Below are 21,223 nucleotides of genomic sequence, written 5' to 3'. Positions count from 1 at the left end.
CAACCAATATTCATAAGGTGGCCTCAGAGGTGTGTGGAGTAACCAAAGGAAGTGGAGGCAAGGCTAAAGATACTTGGTGGTGGAACGAGGAAGTCCAAAGGGCTTTAAGGAGAAGAAAGAATGCTATAGACACTTGTACCATGACATGAGTGTGGACACACATAGAGAAGTACAAGGTGGCAAAGAAGACTATAAAGCGAGCTATAAGTGTGGCAAAGGGTAGAGCGTACGAGGATCTTTACCAACATTTGAGTATGAAGGAATGAGAGAAGAACATTTATAGGATGGCTAGGGTTCATGAGAGAAAGACAAGGTACTTCAACCAAGTTAAGTGCATTAAGGATAAAAGGGAGCATCTCTTGGTGAAGGAGGATGAGATCTGACATCGATGGCAAGAGTATTTTGACAAATTGTTCAATGGTGAGAATACAAACACAACCATTCAGTTGGATGACTCTTTTGATGACACCAATAGGCGCTTTATGCGGAGAATCCAAGAATCTAAGGTCAGAGAGGCATTGAAAAGGATGAAAGAAGGTAAGGCAATGGGATCGAATGGTATCCCAATCGAGGTGTGGAGATGCCTCGAGGACATAGCTATAGTATGGCTAACCAAGCCGTTCAACCATATTTTTTGATCGAATAAGATGCCTGACGAGTGGAGAAGTATATTGGTACCGATCTACAAGAATAAAGGGGATATTCAAAGTTGTACTAATTATCGGGGAATTAAGTTGATGAGCCATACTATGAAGCAATGGGAGAGAGTTATCGAGCATCTCTTGAGAGCAATAACGCGGGTCTCTATGAACTAATTTGGTTTCATGCCCGAAAGGTCAACCATGGAAGCCATTTTCTTAATAAGACAAGTTATGGAGCGGTATAGGGAGAAGAAGAAGGACCTACACATGGTTTTTATTGACTTGGAGAAGGCTTATTATAAAATACCAAGGAATGTTATGTGGTGGGCTTTGGACAAACATAAAGTCCCAACGAAGTACATCGGGCTCATTAAGGACATGTACAACAATGTTGGACTAGTGTTCGAACAAGTGATGGAGACACGGATAACCCCAAAGACTCACAAGTAGTCCCAGATAGGAAAGCCCCTATAACATCGACGTCAATGACGTTAGGTAGCTCGTCGCACTATCGGGAGAAGCACCGAATGTACCCACGGAGGGTTTCACCAGCCTTCTATCGGCAGTTTTTGAGGTCCCATGGGTTCCTAGGGCGCTTGTATGTGCCCTAGAAGTTCCCCACAAAGATCTCCTTCAGGTCCACCCAACTCTGGATTCTATTGGACGATAGGTGTTCCAATCACGCTCATGTCAAATTGGCCAAGAACAGTGGAAGGTTGTGGATAATGAAGTCATCATTATCCATGCCACTGGCTTGGAAGGCAAGCCGATAGTCTTTGAACCATAGTCTAGGGTTTGTTTTCCCAGAGTACTTCGAGATGTTGGTCGGCAGCCGGTACCTTGGCAGGAAGGCAGTGTTGAGGATGTGCCGGGCAAAGGCTTGAGGGCCCGGTAGACCAGGGCTTGGACCCTAGTCCTCGCCGCTGTCGTAGCATCCGCCATGACGAGGATGATAGCTGCAGCTGGCTCCCTCTCTTGGATTGCCGTGGGTACGCCTACGAGCATCGATAGTGCTGCGTGCGTCGTGGTTACGGCCGAGACGCTGATGCACCGGGACCACGGCACGCTGCCTACCGCCCTATGGTGCCTGGTGGACCAACGCATCCCTGCCAGGACTCCCGGAGAGCGTGAGTTGGCTGGCATCGAGCTCGCATCGCCGAGACAACGAGCTCTCTACCTACTACGCCGCCGCACGCTCGAGCAGCGTGTAAATCTCGTGGTGGGATCGATGATCCTCGGGCGTCGTGGCCTCTCGAAGGCCATGGAGTAGGGCCACAGCAGCAGCAATGTTCTGGCTTGCCCATGCGAAACGAGGGAGGGCTTTATCATCGGTGATGATCCTCCGATTCAAATCACGGGCCATGGCGCATGCACGCCCACCGTCTCCTTCACGCTCTATCTCCCGATCGAGCTCCGTGCATTCCCGCATGACCTGGAGTCGTGTTTCCTCGATCTCTCAGTGTCAGGATTTCAGCCGCTTCGCCCCCATGCGAGGTGGAGCCACTGTCTCCCCTTCGGCCTCGTTGCCGAGGTTGTCCGTCGGGGTAGCCTTCTCCCCGGAAATGCTTTCGATGTGTCCCTCGAGGGTACCCATCATGAAGCATTCCTGAGAGGGGTGATGGCTCCCCCTACTGGAGTCAGAGCTAGAGGAGGACCCCAGCTCCTCTGCGAGGAGGTTGTGGAGAGATTCCATGACGTGTTCAATCATCACCCCCAACTCGTTGTTCGCAGGCGGTAGGACCATGCATCGTGCCACAAGGTGGCTAACGGTCACCGCAGCATTACGGAGACCGAACGGAAGCGCTGTCGAGGTGCTCCATATGTGGTGTCCCAGGGAGAGAGGTTCTCCTCCAGTGAGCCACGCCGTGTCATTGGCGTCGAAAAAGGTGAGGCGGCGTTGGTCCTCCCTAGACTGCTGGGGTCCTAGGGAGACACCGAGCTGGCGCTGAAGCCTCTCGTAGTTGAGGCCGATGGAGGGGAGAGATTGGATGGTGCATGAGCCAAGGCCAACTCTCCTCCCACCGTGATAATGAAGTCTAGGTCACCAAAGCACACATGTGCGCTCGAAACCTAGCTGATTCCATGGCTAGCCATCTATGGCCTGATGTTTAACGTCGGAATGCACAAAGGTCCCCTACTTGGCTTGCCAACTCTCGGTGTTTCGAGTAAACACCAACTAGTAAATTTATATTTGTTGCACGTTGGGCCTGGATGGTGTGCTAAAAGACACAAGGTTTATACTGGTTCAGGCAGAATATCCCTACATCCAGTTTGCTGCTGCTGCTCATGTTATTAGCACTAAAAGGTTTGTAGTAGGGGATACAAATGGTCGAGAGAGGGATAGGTCCCAAGTCTCAGATGGAAAGGTCGAATGGGTACTAAGAGCCTCAATGCTGCTCAGCTATGTGTGAAGTGGTGCGTGATGTGTTGAATTGATCCCTCCCCTTAGTGGGGTGCCCAGCCCTCCCTTATATAGATCAAGGGGGAGCAGGGATTACAGATGGAAGAAAGAGGAAAAACTAGAGGCAGAGAAGGTCCTTCGAAGGTGTCGGGTCTTCCTTTTTCTTTGAGCCTGTCCCGCCGACACGGTAGACGGTGCCAGGGGTAGCACGTTCGCTGATGCTGATAGGGCCATACTCTGGCTTTGTTCAGCAAGTGGTCACGTCCCGTCCCACCCTAGCGGGCTGCGCGATGCACCAGGGTACTAAGCCACAACCCTATGGGGAGCAGACGGCATAGAGGCCCCACGTTTGTTACTATATATGACATGAGCTTCCTTCTTGGACCGTAGTGGTTGTCGTATGTTTCCGTCAGGATTCATGTCCAAGGGCAAATGCCGGCGCCCATAACACTGTAGGATAAATGTCGGCGCCCGCAACACTATTTGGGCTCTGACATGCCTAAAAGGGCTTAAAGCGCCCCATCTGGTCATATCCTGATGGTACTTTCCTGCAGGCGTGTAGGGTATGATCCTCGGTATTGCAGTTGACTTGAGTGTCCCGCCTTATCTGCGCGCGTAATTATGGCGAGGCAGAGTTTGCCCTGAGACGTCGGGCGAGGCAGAGTCTACCCCTGGACATCGGGCGAGGCAGAGCCTAGCCCCTGGACGTTGGGTGAGACGGAGCCAGCCCTCGGACGTCGGGCGAGGCGGAGCCAACCCCAGTTGTCGGGCGAGGTGGAGTCTGCCCCTAGACGTCGGGCAAGGCGGAGTCTGCCCCTAGACATCGAGTGAGGCGGATCTAGCCCTCGTGGGTCGGGCAAGGCAGAGCCAGCCCTCGGACGTTTGAAACATCTAGAAAAAATACTTGCAACATATGTTTGAAAACAGATGAAACACTTGAAATATGCATCTGAAACACCTGAAAACCATGGTTAACATATGCAACATGCAAATAAAACACTTACAACATATGTGTGAAACATATGCAACATCGAGATAAACACACTTGCAGCATACGTCTGAAAAAACAGATGAAACATTAAGGACAGAAGCTTGCAACATACATGTACAACCATTGCAACACATGTAACATCCCGATCTATTTTTGCAACATCTGTATGAAACACCAGCAACATAACTAAAAAATAATCAAAACATTTGAATTGTACGCTTACAACATGCATGGTATCCCGGTGCGGCCTTTCTCTGCCGTCTGCATCAGGGCATTGGCGCGCCATAGCCATAGCAGGAGGAAAGGCTAGAGGGCTCCCATGCTAGGGCCGGTGTTTCTTCTTGCACTAGAGCCTGTCGGCATCATCGGGTGGGGTGGGTAGTGGAGCAAGAGCAGCGGGGCGGGCCACACGGAAGAGGAGTAGGAGCAGGAGCTGGGGTGGCCATGGTGTGGGGGTGGAAAACGCTACGGCGGATGCAGCCGATGCGAATGGAGGATTGTTTTGATGGGGAGTGAAAAAGACAACCAAACTTTTTTTTATCAAAAAGCCCATCAGAGGAGGCATCCAAGTTGAGCCATTTGTACCGTCGTGGCCCACGGCAATAGGGCGTGTCCGGACGCCCTAACCCTAGCATTTCTGAATTTTTTTGTGGGGGATATAGATTCTTCTTTGAGAATTACACAGTACAATGTGACACCCACAACACGCATACACACTCACCCTATGAATACACGTGCAAAAACCCTATCTCTTTGAGCACCTCCGAAAGATTGAGCTGGTAGATCTTAAGATTCATGAAGTTATCACATGCGTCTCGCTGTCGGGGACATCGCCTACCACATAAAGCATAGCTATTCAGGAAGTCTCCATAGGCGTCACGTTGTCGGGGACGTTGCCTACCACCGAAAGCCATAGCGCCATTAAATCTTGGAATAAGTCAAGAAAAATACGAGCACCCGTGAAATAGATGATACAGATAAATATTTTTTCTCCTTTTTTTGAGGAATTTTTCTTCTTCTCCTGATCCACAAACTTGGTCCTACCGGTTTCGGGCTAGACATCCACCGCCGAGCTAAGGCTATCTTCAACAACATTACCTAAAATATAAGACCCATTTCATGTTTGGGTAGCGCTACAGGTAAAGCGTTTCGTACCTATTTTTAGTCTTCTCCAACAACAGGACCCAAAAGAGAACCCTTCCTACAAATGAGTCTTCAGAGAGAGGATACTCATATTTAGGTTGTGCCTTTGCTATAACCTAAAATGGATCTCGCATATAGGTGCTCTGTTGGAGGCGGATACATATGGGTGCCCATATGGGACAACTTGGAGACAGTGTAAGGTAGGCTTTTGTGCAGGCCCGTTGAGGGAATTTGGGTGGACCACGTCGACATCGTATTAGGTGATTTTTTTTAATTTTAACACTTTTTAAAAACTAATTTTAAATCTAACACCTCCGATTTTTTTAACTAACACTTTTGGCCGCGCCTATTGCCCTGGCGCGGCCAAATGCCTATGCCGCGTCATGCATGGTGGCGCGGCACAGGGCTGACATGGCGGCGACCAGGAGCGCTGACCGCTGACGGGGCAGGGCCTGCCGTGCCACCGATCTTGGCATGGCCACTACTGCGCCAGGGGTCATGGCGCGTCTGGGCCAAATAAACCCCGCGGCTAGTCATGCCAGCCCGAGCAGCAAGCCTGCCCGCTGCGCCCGCCGCCAACCCGACGGTACCTGGACGGTTTAATCGGAATGCGTCGCACCAATGGTGGAAGTTATTGTAAGTATTGTTTGACGTAAAATGAATAGTGAATTTGTTTCTATATTTTGTTAAATTTTTTCAAGGCTGAATAGAGAAATTGATGGTTTAATCGGCGGCAACGCGACCATGGACCACTCGCATAAGACGTCGCCCACCGGTGTCGAGATACCCCAGGACTGTCGTTTTTTGAACTAGTTTTTTGAAACGAATATGAAGCAAATAACATAAGTTGACAAGCTGCCACATAAGTTTGACTTAAATTCGACGTAACATAACCAAATAAGCCTGCAAGTTTCGGACTCCAATAATAGTTTCGATCTAACAAACTAAGACCAAGGAGTGTAAGGATTTTTCGGATGCATCTTTCTCTTTGGATTTGTTGGCAACACATTGGGAGTATAGCCAACGTCGGTGTGGTCGCGTCACCGGTGCGTATGACTCGTACCCTGCAAGTATGTGATATGCACGATTACTTAGAATTCTTTGTGATCGTTAGTTTATGTAGCCTATGTATTTAAAGAAACTACCTTTGTTAGTACCTGTGATGCTCCTTGGGTGCCAAGCGGGGCACCACCTAGCTGAGATATGCCGATCTCGTCCTGCGGCCAATCTTCCCACTTGTCGTCGTCGTCCTCGATTGTAGGGTCCTTCCCAGCACTATAATGTGGTGGTGTACGCACTGCGGAAGTGGCACCTGTCACCGGCTGAGAAGAGCCGGCTGGCGTCCTCAAAGAGGCTGAAGACGTACCACCCGACCACGCTGGGAGTGGCGGTTCCTCATAAGGAGTGTCCATGTAGCTCTTCTTCACCTTCTACATAAATAGACGTTAAAGTTAGCACATTTCACAACACACATATACACTAAAGAAACAATTTCGGAATGGACTAGTTTATGTTTACCTCCACAAAAGCCTCGAGAATGCCTGGCCCCTTCCCTCTAGACTCGTGAAGCCAGTACGCTGCTTCGTTGGACAACCTCGATAATTGTGTCGCCTGGGTTCAGAAACGCGGTTGAACAGTTTTAGTATACATAATTAATACCAAATGGATAACAAATTGTACCATTCAAGTATCTTACCACGTATGTTTGTAGCGGGGCTCTCTGTAGCTGTGTGTCCTCTCTAGTGGCAACATCGTACACATCTTTGATCATATCTTCCTCCGAGTCCTCGTCAATCGCCTCCTCAGTGTACGGGGGCTTGATATGTGTCATCGTAGACCTATGAAGCCAGAGCAGGCACTTGTCGAAGGTGTGCTGATCGTGTGGAAGACCCGCATGGACCGGCTGCCGTTCCCTGGTCTTCCACAAGTGGATGTGCGCGCTGTGTGTCACACGCCAATCCTTGGTCTTGTACCTCTTCCTGCGGTCATACCTGCAACAAAACGATGTTAGTTGTACCACACACACCTCTAGATTGTAGCTCTGTTATTAATCGATAACGCACCCGTGCAATCCTTGGTTGGTGGAGTAAAGCGATGGTGGACAGCATGTCATTCTTTCAAACTGTCTGCAGACCCTGGCGGGCAAGTGAATCCCGACCACGTGGAAGAAAATAACTCTGATTCCGGAGCATCCCAAGGACACCAATGCACCTAAACATTTCGTAATTGAGTTCGGCTGTGATATAGTGTAGATCGAACAAGACATAGGTATAATAGTAAAGAGAGCGTAACCTGGTGCTTGTGTCAGGACATCGAGACTGTCCGTGTACTCCCTGTACTTGCACCTCGCATTCTCTCTAACTAACTCTAATTCCGTCCAGATAAACAGAGCTGTAGAGAGTGTATCCTACCCGTTCCATTGCTGCATTGAACATGATAATGAATTAGCCATTAATAAACTCATCATATGTAACCATATCGAAGAATATAATGAACACAAGTACTTACCGGTAAACCCATATTAAGGGGCCTCCCAACGGGACATCGTTCCCAACACCAAACCTAGAGTAGGTACGAGCAACCCCCAAGGTTCGCATACCCTGAGGTGCGACGGCAGGCAACGCATAGCTATTGATACGTCCATGCCAGGACAGCGCTGTCCTAGCTGTACACCGCTATGTTCTCCCACGACTGGCGTAGTATGTCAAGGAAGATCCAGCTAATGGTGTTGCCCGAGGCATCTAGAAAGAGGAAAGCATCAAGAAAGTGCCAGAGCCACACTTGAGCGAACCTATCGATCTGAGGCTCCTCAGCCTGTAGGTCCAAGTAATCAAAGCGCTCCGTGATCTAGGACGACGAGACACCAGAAGTTTTCCTGAAATTTACCAAAGAAAATGAGACCCGGTTGCTGTAGGAAAGCAATGCAAATATTAAATAGGCTTGAATTTTTCACTTATTTTTCTTGGAAGCCTCGTCGTCCGGTGAAAGAAAGCCAGTAAACTGAGCCACCAGCTTCCTTCAATGATCGTTGTCAACTATCCCTGTCACTGGAAGTCCCCCCAACCGAAGGCCTAAAATAGCCTTCACGTCCTGCAACGTCAACGTCATCTCGCCACAAGGTAGGTGGAACGTGTGGGCCTCAGGCCTCCACCTGTTATAAGAATAGAGCGACTGTTAGTTGCCTCAAATTTGTTACAAGAAAGTTTACGTACAAAGAATGCACTCGCATCTATCTACAGCTGCGGTAAGTAGTGCTGGGTGAAGGAGCGGAAGACCATGGTTGACAACATGGACAAGCTCGAAGAAGTCGGCACGCCATATGTACGGCGCGTAACGCTCGTCCCACTGGTGCGCCCTGGTGTGCGTGCAGGGCCTCAAAGGAAGCAAGACCACCTCTGCGTCGTTGTCACTCAAGATATGTGCTCGGTGCTGGTCGTCGTACTCCATCTCAAGAATGGGGTACAACGGGTGCTGCGTGGGATGCGCTATCCTGTTACAAATTTATAAACAAAGTGTTAGAGTACTTAAATTAACAAAATTCAAATTAACATTATGTAGCATTGCAAAGTAAAATATTTACTCTAACCCAAAATAAATCGGCACAAGGCTAGGATAAACAAGCGCGCAAAAGAGGTAAAGCCCGATGGTCATGTACTAGGGATGTGGATAGAGGCTAGAGATCGTAGTACGACAAAGCCAACCAAGAAGCGAGGGAGCCAGTTACGCTCAGCGTTACGGCCACGGCGGGATGAACCTACGATCGAAACGTTCGAATGGAATACGATCACTCGACCGGCTCGCCACAATCCCTAACTAAATAACTAACTATAACTAAATAATAACCGGATCTAGCAGTGACAACCGCATCGCTACAATCCCTGACTAAATAAATAACTACAAACTAAATATTAAATACCTAATCAATCCCTAAACCCAAAATCCTAACATAAAACCTAAAAACAACATACGTATATCACAAACTAATTATCCTAAAACAATAATAATCATAATAACATTAAACCGAGAGGGAGGTACCTTAGGAGCGGGTGGCCGTGACGCACCGGGGTTTGTGGCGCGGCCGGCGCGGGTTGCGCGCGGGCGGGCGCGGCGCTGGAGGCGGACGATGGCCGGCGGCGGGGCGAGTCGGCTGGCGGCGGGGCGCGTCGGCTGGAGGCGGGCGAGGGCGCGGTCAGGCGCAGCGTGCGTGCGGCCGGGGGCTTGGCCGCGGGGTTTTATTTGGCCCAGACGCGCCATGATCCCTGGTGCGGCACTGCCGCGCCAAGATCGGTGGCGCGGCAGGCCCTGCCCCGTCAGCGGTCAGCGCTCCTGGTCGCTGCCACGTCAGCCTTGGCGCGGCAACATGCATTTGGCCGCGCCAGGGCAATAGACGCGGCCAAAAGTGTTAGTTTAAAAAAATCAGAGGTGTTAGATTTAAAATTAGTTTTAAAAAAATGTTAAAATTAAAAAAAAAATTCTATTAGGTTGGGCCCGCAAATTAGCCGTTGCATAAACCTTACTACAGCTGTCGTCTTGTTTCCCCTCCCCTCAATCTCAATCTCCGCCACGCCACCAAAAATGTCTCGTCATCAGGCCGCCGCCTGCCCCGCGGAAGCGCGCTCCGTGCGCCGCCCCTCCTCCCCCACCCCCCTCCCTCAAAAGGCCATCCTCCTCTTCCTCCAGCAGCAGCAACGACTCCTTCGCCGTGCTGGTGGACGAGGTCCTCCTCGACGACCCCTATCGAGGAGCGGATCGAGGCGGAGATCGTGGCCCACCTCTTCCGCGGCGCCGACCCGGAGGCGTACAGGCAGGCGGTCGCGCAGCAGGAGGCGTCGCGGCGAAGAAGGCGGCGCTGCGGCGGGAGGTGGCGGGAGAGCCGGGCGCAGACGCGGAGGCTCAGGGCGTACACGGACCTGCTCAAGACCGACGTGTCCGGTACACGGAGGCGCAGGTGGAGGAGTACCGGCGGGAGCTCCAACGCCGGAGCAAGGAGTGCTTCGGTAAATAAATGAAATAAGGGTAGGTTGCCAATCCGCTGTCTGTTGGTAGTGTATTGAGTTGCCTGGAATCCTCTAGATTTGTGTATTAATTCAGTTGCAGTAATCAATCCGTATGCAGCTATGAATGTTTCTGTTAGAATACAACTATGGACGTTTCAACTTAGCTGCTGTTCCATGAGCGGAGGAGGGATCTCAGTTGATTCTGAAGTCGTTTTTGGATTGTTCGGGTTACTAGTAGTATAGGCTGGTAATGATCAAATTACCTACTTTAAGCATTGCCGGTGGCAGTACAAATTTTGGAGGACATACAATTCAGTACAGCTCAACTGAGGAGCAAATGCCAGAACAGTGTATTTTGATAGATACTGCCAACTCCCGGCCAGAAGCATAGTCAGTCCAGTTCATCATTGATAGCATCCAAGCCTGAGAGTTTGCTGCCGCTCATGTAGATTTGTGTATTATTCAGCCAACTGGTAGCAATCTAGTAGATTTGTGTATTACTTCAGTATGTGGTAATCGTTATGCAGCTATGAATGTTTCATTTAAAAAGAACTATGCATGTTTCAACTTAGCTGGCATGCTCCATCAGCAGAGGGATATCAGTTAATTCTAAAAATCGTTTTGAAAATTACTGGTGGCACAAAACAGCAGCATAAACTCTGGGAGTTAGTTCCTGAGTTGGATCGGGACTGAGTTTTCAGTTTCAGACTTGTACAGTCCATGGTTTGTCAATTGTCATCAGCGCAACCGCGGAGCAAACGCCGCCACGGTGTGTGCATTTTGATATTGCCAACTCCTGGTCCGATACACATTGCACAATCCAGTTCAGTGGCTTCAGTCCATACTTGATAGCCGTCCAAGCTACCGCTGCAGCAAGGTCGTTTGCAGGCTTGCAGGACGATGGTGGTAAATTTAGACTGTCTTTCGCGTTAGAGCACATATATAGTGCCATCAGTTCAGCAGCCCCTGTCCTTCAGCTCTCATACGCCTTTGGCAGTGTGGGTGTGGCACCAAGCAAACAAAATGTGATGGGCCCTCATAAAAATGAAGGGAATAGACCATAATTGACACACAAGATCAAATCAAATATAATCCTTTCTGACACTACTCTTGTTTTCTTTTCTCAAACCTAGTTGCTTCTTGTTCTACCAAGTGCAGTGATGCAACAATTGCTGGTGATAGCTTCTGATCACTCGCGGAACTGAATAACGTTGCAAACCTTTTGGAAAAATCTTGAGGACCGGACTCTGTTGTCTGTTGAAGTGTGCTGTGATTGATAGTCTAAACCTGCAATATTCTTGCTATGGCTAATCCAAGTCCATCTCATCCCGGCCAAATAAACCTGCAACAAATCGAAATCAGTGATAGCAAATTCTTGCTGTCATTCACGTTAAGAGTGATGATGTAACTGATAAAGAAGCTGCAGCATCAGGTGAGGAAGGGCAAAAGGTTTGTAAAGAAGACTTTCAAATATCCTTGGCTGAAGCCATTGACGTTTACTTAAGAATCAAAAGCTAATTCAGCAGCAGCAGGTAAATAAATTTTATAATTATAAAAGAAAAAAGGTGAAAATCGCCTAGTGCACTTCTCATGCGCCCCGCAGGCAGATCTGGTGGCCAGGGGACTTTTCACTCAGCAGAAATTTCTTGTAGGGATATAGCTGTGCGTGCATAGGGCCACCAGCACACGAGCATCCTGTGCTCTAGCTGTGCCGTCATGGTGGCACGCTACATTGGCTAGGCCAACATTTGGGGTGCATTATCTCCCGTACGGGACTAAAAAACTTGAGAGGCCACGACTGAAGAGGATGCGGCAACTGGGCTTGTCAGCAAATGAATTTGGTTCATGCCTTCCTCATGCCTCATAGTGAGCGATGCCGTAAACCGGACTTCTCAGCAAGTCAAATTGCTGTATAGCCCATCTAACACAACTGAAGAGGAAACACCAAATGCCTGTTCCTGTTCAGTTTCATACTTGATAGCCATCTAAAGGAGAGTTTGACGCTGCCGTTGCAGCCATAACCACCACGCTTGACGATGACGACAAAACGTGAAGAGACTCAAAAGTATAGCACACATAGTGCCATTGGGGTTCAGCCCCTCTTCAATTCATTTCCTTCGCACACTGCTGGCTTGCACACAGGTATTTTGGATCCGATTGGGGAGTTCACTCATGATAAATAATGACATGCATGATTAGTTTTGTTCTTTGGATGACTTGCACCAACGGGTTTGCATGCTTACAACTTACAAGCTAAATCAATATGTCTATTATATATACTCCTACCTCCATGTCTAGAATGCCATTGAAAATGTTGTAAGAGAGAGGATAACTTGTGTATTTGGTAAGGAGCTGAGGTACAAACTCTGAATATTAGAGGAAACCAATAAACCATGCTGAGACAGGCGACAAGTCGGATGACTTGGTATGATAGGTATAGTAATCGGCCTACCTTGGTTTCTTCACGGATACACATGTGAATTGCCGGCCACCCTTAGCTAATGCTTGTGCATAGCCTTTGAAATGCTTGTGAAAACCTGTAATCTGAATCCAAAATCATGTTGACCAGCTTGATTAGTCTTTGTTCAATAAGCTATAAAATCCTATAAAATCCCATATAAGGTATGAACTACCAAAAATGAAAGGTCTGCAACATCCTTGGTCCTATGCAATGTGATAGCGAAGTGTTTTGTCTTATACCTCCAAGAATGTACGACAAAATAAGACAAAATAGACTTGACATGTGGTCATAACCACGGCTACGACAAAATAGACTTTCCATGGGATCATAACCACGACTAGTGATTATTGGGCAATGCGTGGGGCTTCGATGCTTAACACTCAATACATGAGAGAGAGTTTATCCTAGTTTAGGCTTCAAAGCCATACGTCCAGCAGAGAGTTTTTTTTTGGAAAAATTCTAGAATTTTGGTTTAAGGTCTAAATAGAGTTCAAATCCAATACAAGAAAGGCCATGACGCCTTCATAAAAGTGAAGGGAAGCGGACCAGTAATTGATAACGCACAATCAAATCAAATATAGTCCTTTTCATGCTATTCTACTTTTCTTTTCTCAAACCCTAGTTGCTTCTTGTTCTATCAAGTGCATTGATGCAATGGTTGCTGGTGATGGCTTCTGATTGTTCGCGGAACTGAATGTTGCAAATCTTTTAGAAAATCCTAAGGAATTGCCCTGACTGACTTAACTCCATTATATGTTGAAGAGTGACACTGTGATCGATAATCAAAACCTGCAAATATTCTTGCTTTAGCTAATCTAAGTCCATTCCATTCCAGACAAACTTGTAACAAATCGAAATCAGTGACAGCACATGCTAAGAGTGACACTGTGATTAAATTGAGCATCAGGTGACGCTAAGAGTGACGTTGTAATTAAATTGAGCATCAGGTGAGGAAGGGCAAAAAGGTTTTTAAAGAAGAGTTCCAGTATCCTATTTATATTTACATCAAGAATCAAGAAGATAATTCAGCAGCAGATTTGGTGGCCAGGGGATTTTTCACTGAGCAGAAATTCCTCGTGATCACGAGGAAGCTAGTGTGATGGTGGCCAATACAACGTGCTGGTGGACGAGGTCCTCTTCGACGACTCGATGGAGGAGCAGATCGATGCAGAGATCGTGGCCCACCCCTTCCGCGGTGCCGCCACCCCCGGAGTAGGGATGAAAACGAATCGAATACGGACAAATATCATTGAAATTATATTTGTTTTCATATTTCTGTCCGGATTCGGATTCGAATACGGATAGTGTCAACCATGCCGTATACGACATGATTGGCTATCGACATCATAAATATGTGATTTAAGTATTCGGATACGGATACGGATACGGTATCGGATGTTGAATTTCCTGACTTAGATACGGACAGATTTGAACCCCTCTAAACGGATTAGATCTTGAATACGGTCAGAAAATATCCGTACCGTTTTCACCCCTACCCCGGAGGCATACCGCCAGGCGGTCGCGCAGCAGGAGGCGCTGCGGGCACGGAAGGCGGCGCTGCAGCGGGAGGTGGCGGAGAGCCGGGCGCAGGTGCAGAGGCTCAGGCGTACACGGACCTGCGACGTGTCTGGGTACACGGAGCAGCAGATGGAGGAGTACCGGCGGAGCTCCAACGCCGGAGCAAAGAATGCTTCGGTAAATAAAAAAAAAACTGTATCAGCCTTGTTGGTAATGGATTCAGTTGTCTGGAATGCTGTAATGATTATTATTCAGCCAACTGGTGGCGATCTAGTTTAATTGTTTAGAGGAAAAAGTCCTACTTAAACCCCACCTTTCATACTTGGTCTATTTCACCCCCCAACTATGAAACCGTCTGTTTTACCCCCTGAACTTTCCAAAACGTCTATTTTACCCCCGGACGTTTTTGACAGCGGGTGTGCTACAGTTACAGGGCTTCCAAAAAACACATTACTGTAGCAACCACCGTTGCTGTAGTAACCCGCTGTTACTGTAGTAAAAACCGCTGTCAAAAAAACCGCCCGGGGGGTAAAATAGACGGTTTTGGAAAGTTCAGGGGGGTAAAACAGACGGTTTCATAGTTGGAGGGTGAAGTAGACCAAGTATGAAAGGTGGGGGGATAAGTAGACTTTTCCATTGTTTGGCTTGCCGCTGATAGCCTGGTAAGGATCGAATTTGCTACTTTGTATATTGTTGGTGGCAACAACAGCAGCACAAACTCGGAGTTGCCGAACTGGGACGGAGTTTCAGTTCAGACATACAATTCAGTACCAATTTAGTACGGTTCATGTTGTTATCAGCGCAACTGAGGAGCAAACACCACAATTGCGCATTTTGATATTGCCAACCCCCGGCCAAATGAACGATCCAGTTCAGTTCATCCTTGATAGGCATCCACGACGACAGTTTGCTGTTGCCACACAGCCATAGAAAGTTACAGATGGTGGTACACCTTTTCACGGTAAGGGTGTCAATTTAAACTGATGAGATCGGCAGTGTGGCAAATTCACACAAGAGCACATATATAGTGCCATCAGTTCAGCAGCCCCTTCTGCGTTCCCTTCAGCTCACATGACATTGGCAGTGTGGCACTAAGCAAACAAAACTGTGATGCTTAATGCATGAAGGTTTTGGAGTACACAGTCATAATAAATCAATGATGCATGTACAATTTTAGATGAATCGCACCAGCAGTTTCCATACCTATAACTTACAACTTTGATGTCTATTATATATAGTCCTAGCCCCATGACTGTAATACCAGACTGGGAGGGAGAGCTATGGGATACCAGACTGGGAGGGAGTGTAAAGTAATCTGCTCTCCCATCGGTGAACGCGCGGCAGGGACATGCGCCGAAAGGCTCCCTGCCGCACTGTAGCCACAGCCAGGGTTTTTTTTACCGGTAGAAAAAAAAATTTCGTCACTTGCCGATAAATGCGATATTTCGGAAATTTCGGAAATTTCGGACCAAATTTAAACAAATTTAAATTTTTTCAAAAAAAATGACAGAACTTCACTAAAAACTATCTCTAATCCTTGCACATCACATTTGCATATAATAAATAGCAATATATCACAAGTTATAACACACAATTGATATATCCATAGCACGGTGCATCATGATAATGCAAAGTCCTAAATATTAGTAGTCTAACTGTCTAACAGTCCCAAATAGTAGTCTTAACAGTCCCAAATATTACACCTAAATAGAGACTTGGAAAGTCTCAATATTACATGTCCATGGCATTGCAATTAATGAAGTGCCCAATATTACATGTTTAAATACATCCCAAATATATGCAAAATGCTGGAACTTGCACCATACTGCAGCTCCATATCTCTCCTTTGGGGCTTCGGTTTGCATCACCATTGACCATTAAAGCATTCATATGCTACAAAAGTGTAAGTCAACAATTTCACATGTAAGGTCTATGTAGCTAAGTTACTATGGGAACTAAGTTGAAAGCTAATAAATACATAACCAAGTCAGTGGGGAGATTCTTCATCTAACCTTTTAGAGATCTTTGACACTCTTGAGAGTTGGTTTCTTCTTCCTAGTTGACCTTGGACGGAAATGAACCGATTTCTCAATCCTAATACTTGAACTACCACGAACTCTACTACCACTAGCACCTTCACCTACACAATCATAATTTTCATAAAGGAACTTGAATGTTGAAAATAACCGAAACAGCTAAAGCAAACTGAAACTCACCATCTCCTTTGGTTACACCGGACGTACCACCATCAGCTTTGTCTCCCTCCACATCATCATCACCTAGGAAGCAAAATAGATTTTCAACAAAATCACATGTTATTCACAATAATTAGAAATCACAACTGCTATAGTTTATTTGAACAAAAAGCTCACAATCACCTTCATTGTCAGAACTAGCAGAGCTGCTGTCCTGTAACTCAGCATATATTGGGCTACCATGTGGAGAATCTGAATCAGAGTCATCTTCAAATAAATCTTCAGGTTCATCTTCCTCCAATTGCACCTTGCTTTTCTTCTTACCGCCCTTTTGACCGAAACAAAGTTTCCTCTTGAATGCGGCCACTTCCGATATGTCCATCTGTAGCTCGTCAATAAGAAAGCCTCCAGGCATGGTCCAATCATCAGCCTCAAGGGCATATTCATCCAGTATCGGTGTAGACTCAGACCTAGAGTGGCATAGCCAGTCCATGATGGGGTTGGTTTCATCAAAAAAAGCAGCATCCATCATCAAGCTATATGGATCTGTCTCCTTCTCTTTAAGGCTTTGGAAATCAGCTTCAAATTGTTGGATGTACAGCTTCAGATTATAATGAACATAGACCAACTTCATAAGCTTGTCATAACTCAACTTATTTCTCAATTTAGTATGAACCAGAGCAAAAGTACTCCAGTTTCTCTCACATCCACTTGATGAATTGCATTGTGAAACAATGCGTATCGCAAGTTTCTGTAAATCTTTGCACTGACCTCCATATGAATTCCACCAATCAGCTGCAGTGAATTGATTAAATTTAGCATTTAGTTTACAAAAACAAATATGCAAACTGATTTGGCCAAGAAAATATAATACCTGGACTGGTTTGACCACGAAGTGCTGAGCTCCGAGCCTCTAATGATCCAAATAACATTTTCTTTTGACTGAATATGTTCGTAAACTGGTCAATAGCTTTGGATGCCTCCTCTGGTGAGCTTGCTAACTTTTTGAGTGCAACAACTACAACTAGTACAGCAGAATGATTTTGTGCAATTTTTGAGTGATACAGCGATTCAGGGGTCAAGTGCAGCAGCTAGGAATGGGAATAGGTAAAGAAGTATTAGTTAGAAAACTCCAACAACTGAAATAGAATGCAGCAGCTAATAATATTGTAAGATGTTTATGGCTGCCAATATTGATACGAACAACACAACAAATGCATGAAAAACGCTATAGATCAGTCTACAACAAGTCTACCAGTTCTATGAGCAAGTTCAACAAAAAATACATGAAAAAGGCATAAGTTATAGAATTTTCAGTGCAACTCTTAATTCTGTACCTGCAAGCATGAGAGTTTCATTGAGAAGATATCGAGTTCTCCGATTTATTACTTCATTGATCCTATCTAGGAGATCCTTTGTAGCTTTTTTATCATGCTTCAATTTAGCAAATATTTCTCTCTGAGCTTTTAACATCCTTGGAATGAATCCAGATATTGTCCCATTCTTCTGTTGATCAGCAAATCGAAGCACACAATACAGTGGTGTGACAGCTTTCAACACCAACTCCACATCTTCCCACCACACCCTACTTGTCAAGCAATCATATGTGAATTCATAGTCTAGATCATCTTTCCATTCACTATTTTCCCAATCATTGGACACCATCCATGCTTGAAATTTATTTTTTCTGTCCCAAAAACTTTGCAAGAATAAGAAAACTGTGCCAAATCTGGTGGCATTCCATCGAGTCAATTCTCCGCCTATCTTTTCTCTCATCGTAGCATGAAGCCTGGAAAAATAAGGACATGTGAGCTACACTTCTACATGGAGAAAATGCATGTTCAGCAGCTGGGAGAGTTGATTGTTTCTATGATTGATTGTTTCTTCTAATCTAAACATAAACAAGTCAAAGATAGGAGAGTTACCTATTATGGCTGTGGAAGAATTTGCATATCCGTTGTGCACTTCGCACTACTTTCATCAACCTCAGCAAAAGATGATATTTCTTTCAACATCAAGTTGATAGTATGTGCTGCACATGGCTGCCAAGTGATATGTGGATGTTCAGCTACAAGTTGCTTGCAAGCTGCCTTATAGTTGGAACCCATTATCAGTCACAATCTGAACAACATTCTTTGCCCCAACATCATCTTCAACTACCTTTCTAATATGCCCATAAATAAATGCAGCTTTTGGGAATGACCAGTTGCATCCACAGAACTATGGAAAAACATGCGGCCATTGCAAAATATCATGAAATTGATGATGCACATCTTGTATGGTCCTGTCCATGAATCACACATCACAGTGACTCCATATCGAGCCCAATTTTCCTTATGATCTTCCATTTGAGCTAGCAAGTCTTCATAGTTCAAATCCAGCAAAGGGCCATCTATCTCTCTTCCCGATGGAATAGCCACTCCTTCTCCAAGCTGTTGGGTTAATTTAATGGCTGATGCAAAATATGGGCAGTTAGCTTTTTGTTCCAGCAATATCATTGGCTTGGAACCACTTTGACCAAATTTTTCCAAGTCTAATTTTGGAATCCCCCTGCAGCATAATGTCCACCCTAGGCTGCGATGGTGCCTTGCTGCGTGCCAAATCTAAATCAAATGGAGCTTGAGAAACACTAGGACTCCGGTAGAACCTACTGATTGTAGTCTGATTCCCCGAGCCACTTGCTCTCTCTGAAGGTGGAGTGTTACTATTGCATCTTTCACCACATACAGGCTGGTTCCTGCTGCTTGCCCCAAACAATGGTGAATAGCTAACACCTGACCTCCCTATATCCCTCATTGATTCCCTTAATGCCTATTCAAGCTGCCCATCTTCATCACGAGGAATGTTAGACCTTCTAGCATCTCCATAAGCTTCCTCCATAATTGCCTTTTCCACATAGAGACGATGTTCCTTAGCATCAGCCCTATTCTTTCTCCCTCTTGCACTCTCTGCCAACATTATATTCCTCACAAACTTTGGCACATTTTTCGCATGACACCACATCCCCCGCCATTCCAGCTAGATGATTCCTCAGACGGGTCACACCTCCACTATCCCTTTTAATCGAACAATAAGCACAACTGAAACCATTGCTTTTCCACTTATCTCCATGGCTCCAAGCCTCCGTAATTGGTCTCGTAGACGCACCTCAGTCCCTACAGTTCAAAGAAAGAAAATACATTAACTTGGTACCAAAATGTGATTTAACTTATATTGAACTGAAATCTGAGCAAACTGAGTATTAACAGAAATCTGAGCAAACTGAAATCGTAGACAAAGCTCATATTACCATACAAAATAATTTAGAACCTCACTAACAAGTGTGGGCTGTGCACAAAGTAAATCAGGATATGGTGTAAACACATGCAGCAAGGATGGCAATATATATACAATGATGCACAAGACACATAGACAAAGCTCATTACAATACAAAATTATGTGCTGGATAATGTAAAACCACTTAGAAAATGATCAAATGTCGTGCAAAACCATTGCAGTGCACCTCCATTGCAAAATCATATGCAAGCTCACCTGTTTTACTCCTCACAATATCGCCGGCTCCACCGGAGTAGCTGTCGCGCCCGCCACCAAGTACCTTGCTGCAACGTTGCCCACTCCGTCGCAGCCGTTCTGTCTTGCCCACCAATGGCATTGGCATCTGGTTCTTCTATCCTCAGCATGGCGTTGTGATGATTTCTGTACTACTAACTAGTTGCTAGCACTTGGTGCTCATCACACAGGCAACTGTAATGTGAGCAAATAGGATCTATAAATCATTGTGTTCTTGGTGCAACATTTGACTCATGTTACTCTTTCTGGTGTTTGTTTCCTTATGGTTTGGACATGTCTGAATGCAAAGTGCTGCATTTATTTTTCCTTGACCTGTTGATTCATCGACTTGTCACAAATTCTCTAATAATAATTTAACAATGATTATATATATTGCAATTATGATGATCTGACACATATTTGTTGTGAGGCGTCTGTCACGTTTGTAACTATCTTGTAGACTGTTAAATACTGGAGGGCAACAATGCTATATATAAGAGCCAATGCATTTTGTGCTCACACGAGTCACTCGCAAGTAGAATTTATCATATTTTTGTTGCTCTCGCCATATATATCCCCATGCAGAGCTCAAATAGCATCGACCTAAACCTTGGAAGCGTAGTGGATTGTTTCGCTCTCTCTCTGAATTTGAGCAATCCACACAATAGCAAGCTGCAAATAACATGCATGGTTGATTGAGATTCATGGAAGCTTCTCAAGGAAAATCCAGAGGACTGGTGCCACATCTCTCTTTGCAGCAGCCTAGAATGGTAGCACCACAGCAAGACGCAGCAGCCGAGTAGGCAACAATAAACAGAGGAACTAATTGCTAACAGAGTGCATCCTATAGCAGAACAGTTATACATAGCGGAATCATTCAGTGAGGATCATAAGCACAGGTTTTCAACTGGCATGCACTTCTCTATCTTTGCTAAGGAGCTAGTATAGGAACTTAGGACATATTCTACAACTAACTAGTACTCTATTGATATACTAGGAGGTAAGGAAATGGATCACACCAATTCTTTTGATAAGAATCAACCAGTAGAAACAAGGGTTGACCTCTATTTGCCATCGTTTTAGTAGAAACGAAAATCGAAATCCAATGTTTGATCTACATTGCAATTGATGTCATCCATTTTGACACAACACGTTCTTTTATCGTATATATCAGCAAACACTTGACCCTTCGAGACTGTTGCCCATGCATGTTTGTCTTTTGGATCATTGTTTTCTTGAGTTTGAGTATTAAAGAGGTAATATTTTTGTCCCGTATATACATGACACAGAAAGAAAACGAATCACTTAACGGCTTGTTTAGCTCAGA

The 21,223-nt window shown here is 45.8% G+C and overlaps 1 protein-coding gene and 1 pseudogene across 1 annotated transcript; one reads left to right on the top strand and one right to left on the bottom strand.

Moving 5' to 3' along the window:
* Window positions 1-9,428: 9,428 nt before the first annotated feature.
* On the top strand, window positions 9,429-10,697 carry LOC136507782 (uncharacterized; annotated as a pseudogene).
* A 5,970-nt stretch (window positions 10,698-16,667) lies between these two features.
* On the bottom strand, window positions 16,668-18,123 carry LOC136507781 (uncharacterized). The gene is made up of 4 exons (XM_066502399.1): window positions 17,671-18,123; window positions 17,222-17,438; window positions 16,753-17,142; window positions 16,668-16,675 (listed from the first exon to the last, which is right to left on the bottom strand). The coding sequence occupies exons 1-4, from the start codon at window positions 18,121-18,123 to the stop codon at window positions 16,668-16,670; spliced, it is 1,068 nt and encodes a 355-aa protein (XP_066358496.1).
* Window positions 18,124-21,223: the final 3,100 nt, after the last annotated feature.

This window comes from Miscanthus floridulus, chromosome 15, assembly GCF_019320115.1.
Source record: "Miscanthus floridulus cultivar M001 chromosome 15, ASM1932011v1, whole genome shotgun sequence".
NCBI lineage: Eukaryota > Viridiplantae > Streptophyta > Magnoliopsida > Poales > Poaceae > Miscanthus > Miscanthus floridulus.
The sequence above is the reverse complement of the archived record's forward strand: the minus strand, read 5'-3'. Positions and strand labels throughout refer to the sequence as shown.